The 12,082-nt window shown below is 46.8% G+C and overlaps 1 protein-coding gene across 1 annotated transcript; it reads left to right on the plus strand.

Annotated features, from left to right (window-relative positions):
* Positions 1–3,922: 3,922 nt before the first annotated feature.
* BOLA3 (bolA family member 3) lies at positions 3,923–11,768 on the plus strand. Its single transcript, XM_055539589.1, has 4 exons — positions 3,923–4,079; positions 6,661–6,784; positions 8,744–8,832; positions 11,505–11,768. Exons 1-4 carry the CDS (start codon positions 4,026–4,028, stop codon positions 11,568–11,570), a joined length of 333 nt encoding a protein of 110 aa, XP_055395564.1. The 5' UTR covers positions 3,923–4,025; the 3' UTR covers positions 11,571–11,768.
* The last annotated feature ends 314 nt before the right edge of the window (positions 11,769–12,082 follow it).

The following is a 12,082-nucleotide window of genomic DNA, read 5'->3' on the forward strand; positions in this document are numbered from 1 at the left end:
ACTACGCCAAAACCTTTGGCTGTGTGAATCACAACGAACTGGAAAATTCTTAAAGAGATGGGAGTACCAGACCATCTTACCTGTCTCTTGAGAAACCAGTATGCAGGTCAAAAAGCAGCAATTAGAACCTTACGTGGAACAACTGATTCAAAACGGGGAAAGGAGTACAAGGGTTTATATTGTCACCCTTTTTATTTAACTTATACCCAGAGTACATCATACAAAATGCCAGGCTGGATGTATCACAAACTGGAATCAAGATTGCCAGGAGAAATATCAGCAACCTCAGATACACAGATGATAGCACTCTAATGGCAGAAAGTGAAGAGGAACTAATGAGCCTCTTGATGAAGGTAATAGAGTAAAAAAGATGGCTTAAAACTCATTCAAAAAACTGAGATCATGGCATCTGTCCCATTACTTTATGGCAAATAGAAGGGGGAAATGTGGAAGCAGTGGCAGATCTTATTTTCTTGGGCTTCAAAATCATTGTGGATGGTGACTGCAGCCATGAAATTAAAAGATGCTTGCTCCTTGGAAGGAAAGCTATGACAAATCTAGACGGTGTATTAAAAAACAAAGACATCACTTTGCCAACTAAGGTCCGTATAGTCATAGTCATGGTTTTTCCAGTAGTCATGTACGGATGAGAGAATTGGACCATAAAGAAGGCTGATTGTGGAAGAATTGATGGGTTCGAATTGTGGTGCTGGAGAAGACTCTTGAGAAGAGTCCCTTGGACAGAAAGGAGATCAAACCAGTCAACCCTAAAGGAAATTAACCCTGAGTATTCATTTAAAGCTGAATGATGCTGAAGCTAAGCTCTAATACTTTGGCTACCTGAGGGAAGGGCCGACTCACTGAAAAAGTCAGGTAGCTCTCTGGAGAAGACAAAACTGGAACTGCCTTAAAAGATGGGTGGTTACAACATAACAATTTTTGCACGGTTTGTATAGGGAAGTGAAGCAGTCCAATATCAGTGAAGGATATATTTCAATTGGACAGGTAGAGTAGAGGGAAGTCAAATGAAAGAACTCGGGTTTTTTTCTTGTAGGTGATGACTCTGAAGGATTTTAATTAAGCAAATAATGGACAAGTTTTCATTTCAGATGGCTCCAACAGCAGTTCCAAAAACTGAGGGTAGGAGGAAGATAACTAAAGCAGATAGTCCAAAATAACCACTTCCCAGGTGATCCAGGGGTTAAGGACTTGCTTTCTAATGTAGGGAACATAAGTTCAATCCCTTGTCAGGGAACTAAGATCCCAGTTGCCATAGGCCAGCTAAGCTTGTGGCCTCGTGGGCCATGACTACTGTCCCTGCATGCTCCGCGGCAAGAGAGATCCGCAGGCTACGCTGAAGACCCAGCACAGCCAGGGGCGGGGGGAAAAAGCGAGCCACTGTTAAGTTATGGGGTGAAGACTGTTGGAGCAAAAGTACTGATTTTCAGTAAAGGAAACAAGGAACTTTGCAAATGCAGTTCAGTGAATTTAACACGGGTCTCTTAGTTAAAAATAACTAAACCAATTAAAATTACTTTAGTGTTCAGTTCTGGCTCTGCTTGTTTCCAGTTGCACAAACGATGTCAAACATGTGTCTCTTCTCAGCTCTCCTTTCTTCTGTGTCTGCTTCATTTCCACTGTGGCACTACCCACATGGTTACAAAGATGGTCCCCAAGAGTACACCTTCTACCAGTTTAGCAATACAGGTGCAAATGATCCTTTATTTTCCTTAGTTCCCAAAAGTCTCTAGACCAATTCTGATTGGTCTGGCTCAGATCATGTGACCAACTCTAAGCCAATCCCTAAATCTGATCAACCAGCCTAGGTTATGGGATATGGTCTGCCTCATTGAGACCACCCTGTTTTGCATATCAGAGAGGTGATTCTCCACTATACTCTGGAAGAAATATCTTTGGCAATTTAGTTACATCTCTGAAGAAAAATTGAAAGTTTGTAAATTATCCCTAATCTCACCAACCCTTATTGTTAAAAGAATCAAGCAAAGAAAAAAAAAAAAGTGAGGCTATTAATAGTAATGCAAAGGAGAAACTGGGGCTTCCCAGCTGGCTCTGGTAAAGAATTTGCCTGCCAAATGCTGAAGCTGCCCACGACATGGGTTCAATCTCCGAGTCAGGGAGATCCCCTGGAGGAAATAATGGCAACCCACTCCAGTATTCTTGCCTGGGAAATCCCACGGATAGAGGAGCCCGGAAGGTTACAGTCCATGGGGTTGCAAAGAGTTGGATGCAACTGAGCATTAGCATTGATGAAAGGAAAAATTATGAGGATCAAAATAGTAAAAAAAAAAACAAAATTCAACAGTAAATTTTAAAAATCTAATTGCCTTTATTGACTTTTAATTCAGGCAGCATCTCATCTAGCCAGTAAAGGGGAGTTCCAAAGGGCTACAGAAATGAGAAGGCTTAAAAGGCAAGTAAAAAGGTTATTTCAGGCTTAGGCAACCTACCTACAGGAGACAAAAGGTTTCTCTGTGACAGATTATCTTATTGGTGCTGAACAGAATATGACTGATCAGAAGACAAGGCTTGAACTGACTTTAAAAGATAAGTTGGTTACCACATAAGCCATCTTGCACAATTTGCATAGGGAGGTACAAGCAGTCCAGTAATAATGAAGGCTATATTTCAGTTGAGAAGGCTAAGTGCCGAAGAATTGATGCTTTCGAATTTTGGTGCTGTAGAAGACTTGAGAGTCCCGTGGACAGCTAGGAAATCAAACTAGTCAATCCTAAAGGAATAAACCCTGAATATTCATTGGAAGGACTGATGCTGAAGCTGAAGCTCTGATACTTTGGCCACTTGATGTGAAGAGCCGAGTCATTGGAAAAGACCCTGATGCTGGGAAATATTGAGGGCAGGAGGAGAAGCGGGTGACAGAGGATGAGATGGTTGGATGGCATCATTGACACAATGGACATGAGTTTGGGCAAACCCTTGGAGAGAGTGAAGGACAAGGAAGCCTGGCATGCTGCAGTCCATGGGGTTTCAAAGGATTGGACATGACTTAGTGATCAGACAACAACAAGTAAGGAGAACACAATATCTCCCCAAGAGCAAAAGTGGAGAAATTTTAAGCTAAGGTTATATGCACATTCATGAAGGGGCTTGGCCAAGGAGAATTCAGTCTAGAACCGGGGCAAAAGTTGCCAAAGTTTTAGTTAATTCAAGTCAGGAGGGTCAGGAAAGGTCAATATTATTCCTTAGCTTCCAGTTGATCTGTTGGTTGAGCTTTCCAGGGAATGGGAGTGGTGTTTGAATTTTGCAAAACAACTCAAAAGAGTTTGCCAGGCTATCCCAAGTCTGTGGCTCAAGTGGCTCTTCTGCTGAGCCACTTCCTGCAGGCACCTTAAATTCAGGGATATCCAAAACTGAGTTAGTCGAACCCCAAACCTAGTCCTCCTCTACCCATTTCACTGTCCAAGCCAGAAACCTGAGAGTCATCCCTGACGCCTTCATCGCCTCTCCCGCCAATACGGTCTCCCAGTCCATTCATTCACCTCCCAGGTGTCTGAGTCCACTCCTCCCATTCCTGCTGCTGTTCAGGCCTTTAGTCTCTGGACCACTGCGACTGTCCCTGCTCTTCGCAGGGGCCAGTGATCTTTCTAAAGCCCAAATCTGAAAACGACTCCCCTGCCTAAAATCCTCCCCCGGGTCCCCCATGGAGCGAGAAGTCGAAGCTCCTCCGTTTAGCAGCAGGTTTTCTGGTGGAGAGTAGGAATAGGGGCGTTCCACCTATGGCACCAGGGTCCTTGTGGCGAGGGAAAGTCCGAGCACCGGCTTCTAGGCCGAGGCGGAAGGACCCACTGGGGGCGAGGGCTGGGAGGCAGAGGAAGCCAGGTGGGAGGGCAGACGGCGGGGCCCTGGGCGTCCTGGGCGTGCGTGGCGGCTCGCGGCCTCCGGACAGCAGAGGGCGGCGTCGCCCGTGGCGGCGGCGGCTCTGGTCCCGGACTCCGCGTCTTTCGGGCGACGCGGCGACCTCGGACGGCGGGCCGCGTCGGCCGGGCATGGCGGCGTGGAGCCCGGCCGCGGCAGTGCCTCTGCTTCGCGGAACCCGCCGGGTGAGCGCGGACGGGGACCGAGCCACTCTCCCCGGGGCAGGAACTGCGCTGGGACCGCGGGGCGGGCCGGGTGTGGAGAGACGGCCTGCGGAGGGCGACGCACCGGGCCAGGGGCTTCGCCTCCCTTTCTCTCATTCATTGATTCGCTGCTTCATTCATTCAGTGGCCCCGGCCACGGGTACTGAGAGAAGTGTCAGGCCCGGCGCGTGCTGGGGGAGCTCCCCAACGGGGTGGGGGTTGAGGCCGAGGGGAACGGATGCATAAATAGTCGTAATACCGCAGGCACGGAAAAAGCAATGTTGCTTTACCGAACCGAAGACATGGAGTCAGAGCCTGGAGTCGCGGCGTGCGTGCTAGTTCCTGTGACTGAGTCAGGGCTCCGGAACGCCCTCCTGGCTTCTGTGACCTTGACCCTTTCCACATCTCACACTCCTGGAGTAGGGAGCCAGTAGAGGGCACCCACCATACGCTCTCCTAATTTTCTGTCCCCGTTGCTGATTCATTCTTCCTTCACTCCATCCATTTCTTTTGCTTTCCTCTCACATTCCTCCTTCTCTTGGACCTGCCTCCCCCAAGCATGAAGGGCACTGCTGCTGTGACTTTCATTCTGTACAGTCGACATTCCAGGGGTTTTGTCAGTAGAATGCTGGTTTAAAGGCCGCTGCCTGCAGATCAGCAGAGATGAGGGAAAGACTTTTCCCAAGGAAGTCATAGTGCTAACCCCACTCTCACCCTTTAGTGACCGCTGCGCTGCCTGCCACCTGGCTACCCTCTGCCTTTGCCCCCACCCCCACCTCCAGGGCACTGTTTTCAGAGGAGGTCTCCCGTCCACCCAGCCTTACCCAGGTCCACAACATAAGCTTCTGTCCCTCTGAACAGCACTCAGTCTCCCTCCAGATCTTTCTCCTGACCTGCGTTTTCAGCTGCCTGCTAGAATCAGGACTTCTTTGCGGGTACCTGGTACATATGCCCGTTTTCTCTGGTGGCTCAGCCGGTAAACAATGCGTCTGCAATGCGGGAAACCTGGCTTCGATCCCTGGGTTGGGAAGATCCCCTGGAGGAGAGCATGGCAACCCACTCCAGTATTCTTGCCTGGAGAATCTTCAAGGCCAGAGGAGCCTGGCTGGCTACAGTCCATGGGGTCGCAGAGAGTCAGACACGACTGAGCAACTGACCACACAGTACATATGCCCTGAATTGTGTGGATTTTCACCCCTGCTCATTCATTCATTCATCCATCACTAAAGTTCTTCTGGGGGCCTGCCCTGGTTCAGTTCTGGAAGACTGCAATAGCAGGACAGACCCATGTCTTGGCCTCTAAGACCAATTGGTGAAAGAGTCAGTGCACAGGGTATTTTAAAGAAGGTGCTCTGAGGTTCTATAACACAGGACCCTGCTCTAGGCCATCAGAAAAGGCCTGAGGATGGGCAAGACTGAGGGGGTGAAGGGATGGTACCTTCAGCACCAGCATGTGAACAGCACTCCACCCACCATCCTCCTCCAGCCAGGGAGCCTGGTACTATTCCCTTTTTAAGGATACTCGTATCTGGGAATCTTTCCTGACTTGCTTCAAAAGGCATTGTTACATTGGCATCAAGAAGCCTGTGTAACAAGTCCAAAATCTTTACTCTGACACTGAAGCCCTGCCATACTCTATTTTCTTTTTTTCAGTATTTGTTTTTACTTATTTGTTTGGCTGCACTGGGTCTTAGCTGAAGCATGCAGAATTTTTTTTATCTTTGTTGCAGCATACAGGAGTTTTAGTTGCAGCATGCAAACTCTTAGTTGCTGCATGTGGGATCTAGTTCCCAGGCCCCCTCCATTGGGAGTGCAGAGTCTTAGCCACTGGATCTCCAGGCAAGTCCCTGCCATGCTATTTTCAGTCTCTCTTTTCAGCATGTGCTTAACCTAGCCAAGGGGCTGCTGACATGATTTTCTGCATCTTCATCCCTAAGGGTTGAGACACATTCCCATCAGAAGCACTGGCTCCTTAGGGTAGTCACTGGGGGAGGGAAGAATGTTACTTCCAATGGTAAAAAATCTAAAAATGTTCCTCTTTCAGGTCCTTCCATAGAATTCTGTTTCTTCTTTCCAGTAAGAATTGCAGAGAATAGCTGCCTTATTGAGCAGTAGGTCACAGGGTTATACCCCACTGGAGAGAATACGGAATGTTAATCAGGCCTAAAGGGTGGGTGCTATTTGGTCCCATTAGTACATGGTCAGTGGCATGCTTGCCCAAGCAGGGCATGCCTGGCCTCTCCGGGTCTGCATCTTACTAAGGGATCCAACCTTGGGCATGTCACTTGGTGCTTCAGGCACCTCACTAAAACTGTCTTCATGATAGTGTCTCACTATCATGAGGAATAAATATCTGTTGAATGAACTTAGGGAAATTGTTATCTCTGGAGTCCAAGTTAGTTATTTACAATTCCACTCCTCCCTCAAAAAAAGTTTATTCTGCATCCTGGGGAACTTAAATGGGCATCCGATGCCATGCAGTGCCCCCGGTTTAGCCCAGGGTTCTGCCCTGCAGAGGAGGTCAGAGGGGCCTGCACAGTGACTCTCCTCTGTTCTGTGGCAGCTTCCTCTTCTCCACTGGGCCCAGCGCATGTTTGCCTCACAGACCGAGGGGGAGCTCAAAGTGACCCAGATTCTCAAAGAAAAGTTTCCTCGAGCTACAGCTATCAAAGTCACTGACATTTCAGGTAAGGTTTTCTCTCATCTTTCCCACAGAGTTTGGTAGGATTTTACTTGCTGGAGGGGAAGAGGGCAGGGGACTTGGAGGATACCCACCAGCAGTGGCTTCTCAGGATGTATGGATTTTGGCCTCTCCTCCCGGAAATGCAGAGACTTCAGCAGGAACTTCGAGGACTCACGGTTGCCAACCTGGCCCGGCTCATTAGATTCCTCTCAGTCACCGTGGGGCTCAGCTCCAGTCTTCAGTCTGACTTTGAGATGAGCCAGACTTTAATTTTCCCACATTCTTCTGATACCCTAGAATGCCAGAGCTGTAACAGATTCCAGGAAGAATGAGTCCAGAGAGGCCAAAGAACTTGCCTGGCCCTTCACAGGGAGGCGGCGGCAGAATCAGGACCCAGGGAGACTGTCCTGAGCCCAGTGACCAGCCCTAGCCAGGCCCCATCTTTCTCGAATGACCGCTGGGGCCTCAGAAGTTCAGGCTGACTGTGTATTAGGAACAGGCAGGGCAATCAACGTCTGCCCCCATTGGACAGGAGAGATAAGGCCTTTATCCAGACATGCCTGTTGGAAGAGTTGGTGATTCCCACACCCAGACAGTCTTTATCACTCTCCATTGCTCTAGGGCTCACTGGCTTCTCTGAGAACATAACTTTTACAAGGATTAGGAGAAAGTTCAGAGAGTCCTTTTATCCTGGTCACTATAGGAAATGAACCAATCTAAAGATCTGTTAGAATGGCAGGTTGAGTGAGCCCTCTGCAGGGCTCCCAGGGCAATGCTGAGGTCTTGATGTCACCATTCCTGTACCTGCCACAGGCCCAGTTAGGGCAGGGCTGGAACTTGACCTCTGGTCTGGCTCTGCCTAGTCCTGGGTAGAGTGCAGAAAAGGGATCAAAGCTGGGAACTTTGGTTTAGCCAAAGCTTAGTCTCCTAGAACATATAAGTGAAGTCGCTCAGTCGCGTCTGACTCTTTGCGACTCCATGGACTGTAGCCTATCAGGCTCCTCCATCCATGGGATTTTCCAGGCAAGAGTGCTGGAGTGGATTGCCATTTCCTTTTCCAAGGGATCTTCCCGGCCCGGGAATCGAACCCTGGTCTCCTGCATTGCAGGCAGACGCTTTACCGTCTGAGCCACCAGGGAAGCAAAGAAAAGCTTAACAAAGCCTATTGAATGAATGGCACTTTCTTGCTGAATTGTTTCATGCTAGAGCAGCACATTTTATTGTTATCATTCATCAGCCCTAGCTCTCTAGCCACATGGAGACAAAGCTTGGTCTAGGGGTAGATGGGTCCACACAAACTCTGCCTTGAGAGCTGTCCCTTACCTGCCACAGCCCAGGGGGAAACCTTTAATTCAGCTTATAGAGCAGGGGTGCTGGAGAGCCCAACTCTGTGATTAGCACGTGTCCACTGTTTGTTGTAATGCTGTGTCCATATCATTCCGCTTTCTGCTGAAGGATAGCATTCAGATCATCTCTCTCACACTTCCTTATTCCTTTACTTTCAGATACGACTGCACGTGGTTTTCAAATCAGATTTTAATGTGTTTTTGCATTTTTAAAAATACCAATTACTGGTCCTTTGGGAAGTGGGACATTGAAATTCAGTCCCTCCCACCTTCTTCCATGGCATTTGTTGGCTTAATAAAAGGAACTAGTAGGACGATTGACATTTCTTAGGCTTTGCGTGTTTTGTGCCTTATCTTTCCTACCCTGGAAGCAGTAATGCTGGGTACCAGATACAAGTGCTTTGCAGAAGGAAGAGCACATTTGGGATTGAGGCAGCCTGCCAGGAGGAGGCCGGGGTCAGATTGTAAGCCATGGTTGTCTAACAATCTTAGCAGCTTTCTGCTGAATGATGACATTCAGACCTTCTTTGGATTGTGTGGTACTTATTCAAGGACATAAGGAACTGTGGCTGCTGTAACTTAATAACTGAAACACTTTCAAATGACATTTATTTCAGGAGGCTGTGGGGCCATGTATGAAATTAAAATTGAATCAGAAGAATTTAAGGAGAAGAGAACTGTCCAGCAGCACCAGATGGTTAATCAGGTCAGTAGGGGCAGCAGTGCTTCTCTGTCACGTCTCTGCATCTGAAGGGCCTGCGAGTGGAGATGGTATTGCACCACCCATCCTAGGAAAGCATAACGCAGCACCACGTCATGTGAACAGGACTCAGGATCGAGAAAAATATAAACTGAAACTATCTGGGATTGTATTGTAGGCAAATAACGAATGTTATTCAAAATGGAAAACAGGCCACCCAATAGTTATTTTGTATTTCCCTGTATAGTACTACCAAGGTTTACTGTTATTATTGCATATTGAATCGTGTTTGTAAACATAAGACAAAAAAAGATACATGTTCTTGTAGATTTGAAGGTTTCATTTAAGCCTCTTTTAGGACCACTTTACAGGTGGGTAAACTGAGGCATGGCCTGATTGAGAGCTGCTCCAGCTGTCCCAGACCCAATGACAACAGCAGGGGGCTAGAACGTCAGATTTAACTTGATTAAGGCCCAGTGTATTCATTGTCTATTATGCTTATTTCACTTGAAATTTATACCAGCCTTGACCCTTGCACCTGTGTCTGTAAACTAACCCCTCCATCAGTGTGTTTATTCTGGAAAGTTGGACTTTGTAAACTAGTTTAACTTTTGTAAAGCACAGCTCTGGCCATGAAAGTCAAATCCAGGTGTTCCAAACAATTCTTCCAGGCCTTTCCCACCCTTCTTGGCATGGACCCTCCCTCCGGCCGCTGCCCATTGGTCTCTCCATGTTCTGGCCCTTTGCCCAGATCAGACCTCCTGCCTGGGGTGCCCTTCCCTCACTTCTTTGCTGGGCTCAAATGCTGCCTCAGTTTCCTAATTTGTAACAGGGAGAATAACAGGATTTGCCTCTTTGGAGGCATTAGTGGTAAAGTCGTGTAAAGCACTGAGAAGTGTCTGACACACGGTGAGCCCTTCAGAAAGGTCAGCTGCCGTCACCATCTTACCTGTAAGCACTGCGAGGAGCCTGCACCAAGTCCAAGGCGCAGGACAGCAATCGCCTCCGCTTGGGAGAATGTCATCTGTATCATCCTGGGCTCAAAGTTTCCTGTAGGCCCCTACTGAACACGTGCCCTCTCTAGTCCCATCCTTGCTGGAGAACCTTGCTTACTTGTCTGTCATTGCCCTAGGAAGCCAACCCTGCAGGCCAGCCCTGCATCTGTTTTCTTTTTTCGCAAATTTTATTTTATATTGGAGCATAGTTGATAGAGGGAAAGGAGAGCTGGCCTGGGTTTGGTTATTATTTTACAGAGAAATTAAATGTTTAATGCCTGAAAGACTTTCCACTTCAGAGAATTCACCTCCTGGTACTGGTGCACTTTTAACCTGGAGCAGCTACACAGCAAGGCCCACCGCCACTGGAGCAGGGTCAGCAGGGGAGGAAGGCCTGAGCCTGACCTCAGGCCTCATTCAGGTCCTGGTGCTGCAGGGACTAAATATCTATTTGATTGTGGTTCCCCATTTACACTTGGGACCTGACATCATTTGTGGCCTTAAACAAACCTCCTAATTTACAACTTTATTTATTCTGATCTGGAGTAAAATTGGGGAATTGGTGCTGATGAGTATGGTTTTATTTTAAAAACTATTTTTACATGAAGCTATATATACTTTTTTCTTTTATTCAAGTAATTTTTAAAAATTTTGGCCATGCTGCTCAGCTTGTGAAATCTCAAGTTCCCCAACCAGGGATTGAACCCAGGCCTCTGTAGTGAAAGTGCTGACTCTTAACTACTAGACCACCAGGGAATTCCCAGTGTGGGTTTTTTTTTTAATACAATTTTTTTTCATTTATTTATTTTTGGCTAAGCCGGGTCTTCCTTGCTACAAGGGCTTTTCTCTGGTCGTGGAGAGCAGGGGCTATGCTCAGGCTCTGCTGGGAGGGCTTCTCATTGTGGTGGCTTCTCTTGCTGTGCAGCAAGGCTCTAGGGTGCACGGGGTTCAGCAGTTGCAGTTCTCAGGCTCTAGAGCTCAGGCTCAGTAGTTACAGTGTATGGGCTTAGTTGCTCTGCAGCATGTGGGATCTTCCTGGATCAGGGATCAAACCCACATCTCCTGCAAGGGCAGGCAAATTCTTTACCACCGAGCCACCAGGGAAGCCTCCTCAGTGTGGTTTTAAAGAATAGCTGTTCTTTGCTCAAAGAGCAAAACACATGGAGCAGCCTAAAGCTCTTCACTGGGGCAGCCTGAAAAGTTAGAATGCATGTAATGGAACACTATGCCGATACCGAAAAGAAAGAGGGTGTGCCTTATGCCTGATATGGAAAGACCCTGCGTTAGGGAAAGATGCAGAGTGTGGAACGGTGTGTTTGACATGCCATCATTTGTGTTTCAGAAAGGTAGCAGGGTGGAATATATATTCGTATTAGCTTGAATATGCATTTTTAAAATTCTCACAAACATACACATGCAAGTAACAACAGTTTTATATTTGGGAGGGAGGTGGAAACGGGGACAGCTGTGGGAGGGAGACTTCAGAACATGCCTTTTTTATGCCTTTTGATTTTTGACTGAACTTAGTGATTCCAAAAAAAAAGGTGAAGATTGTTTAAAGAAAGTGTGTGTGCAAAGTGTCCTACAGAGATAAAGCTATTAATATATAAAAATATTCCAGTAGAGACTTACTGTAATCAGTGTCAAATACAAAACAATGATGATGCTCTTCTGCTTCCTTAGGCACTAAAAGAAGAAATCAAAGGTATGCATGGATTGCGGATATTTACCTCTGTCCCCAAACACTGACCATACCCTGGCTGCGTTGATGCTACTGCTAAAACTTTGGATGACTCTTCCTACCACCATGCTTCCCTCAGCATATGACAAAAAACTTATCTATTTTGTTCATAGACATTTCCATATTGTAATTATAGAAGAATATGCTATCTATTTAGATATTAAATTAAAGGCAACAGATAAGTAAAAATTTTTTTCATTACAAAATATGTACTGAATCCTGCTCTGTGCCTAGGCAACATTCTTAACATGAGGATAATGTAATTAATAGAAGCAGACCAAGAAAGACTATATGAAATTTTTGAAGGGTCATGAGTAATGCTTTTAGTTCCTTTATTTCAGAAACATGTCCTTTTATTCAAACTGGTCTTGTCTTTTGAACAGTTCTGTCCTGATGCTAGAGGCAGAATGGAGTGGAAGCTTCCTTGTCAAGAAACTTTCTTTTTTCTTCTCTTCTATGAAACTGCTCAGGTCCCTTAATCTTACCGAAAAGAAAGGAAAGACTTTGGTTTTGCTCTTCC

The sequence above is a fragment of the Bubalus kerabau genome, chromosome 11 (genome assembly GCF_029407905.1).
Source record: "Bubalus kerabau isolate K-KA32 ecotype Philippines breed swamp buffalo chromosome 11, PCC_UOA_SB_1v2, whole genome shotgun sequence".
NCBI classification, from domain to species: domain Eukaryota; kingdom Metazoa; phylum Chordata; class Mammalia; order Artiodactyla; family Bovidae; genus Bubalus; species Bubalus kerabau.

Excerpts from the sequence above, each read along its gene's own strand:
- BOLA3 (XM_055539589.1), top strand. The coding sequence starts at position 4,026 with ATGGCGGCGTGGAGCCCGGCCGCGGCAGTGCCTCTGCTTCGCGGAACC. Across the intron at positions 4,080-6,660 it reads TGCTTCGCGGAACCCGCCGG|CTTCCTCTTCTCCACTGGGC; the intron begins GTGAGCGCGGAC and ends GTTCTGTGGCAG. Across the intron at positions 6,785-8,743 it reads CAAAGTCACTGACATTTCAG|GAGGCTGTGGGGCCATGTAT; the intron begins GTAAGGTTTTCT and ends CATTTATTTCAG.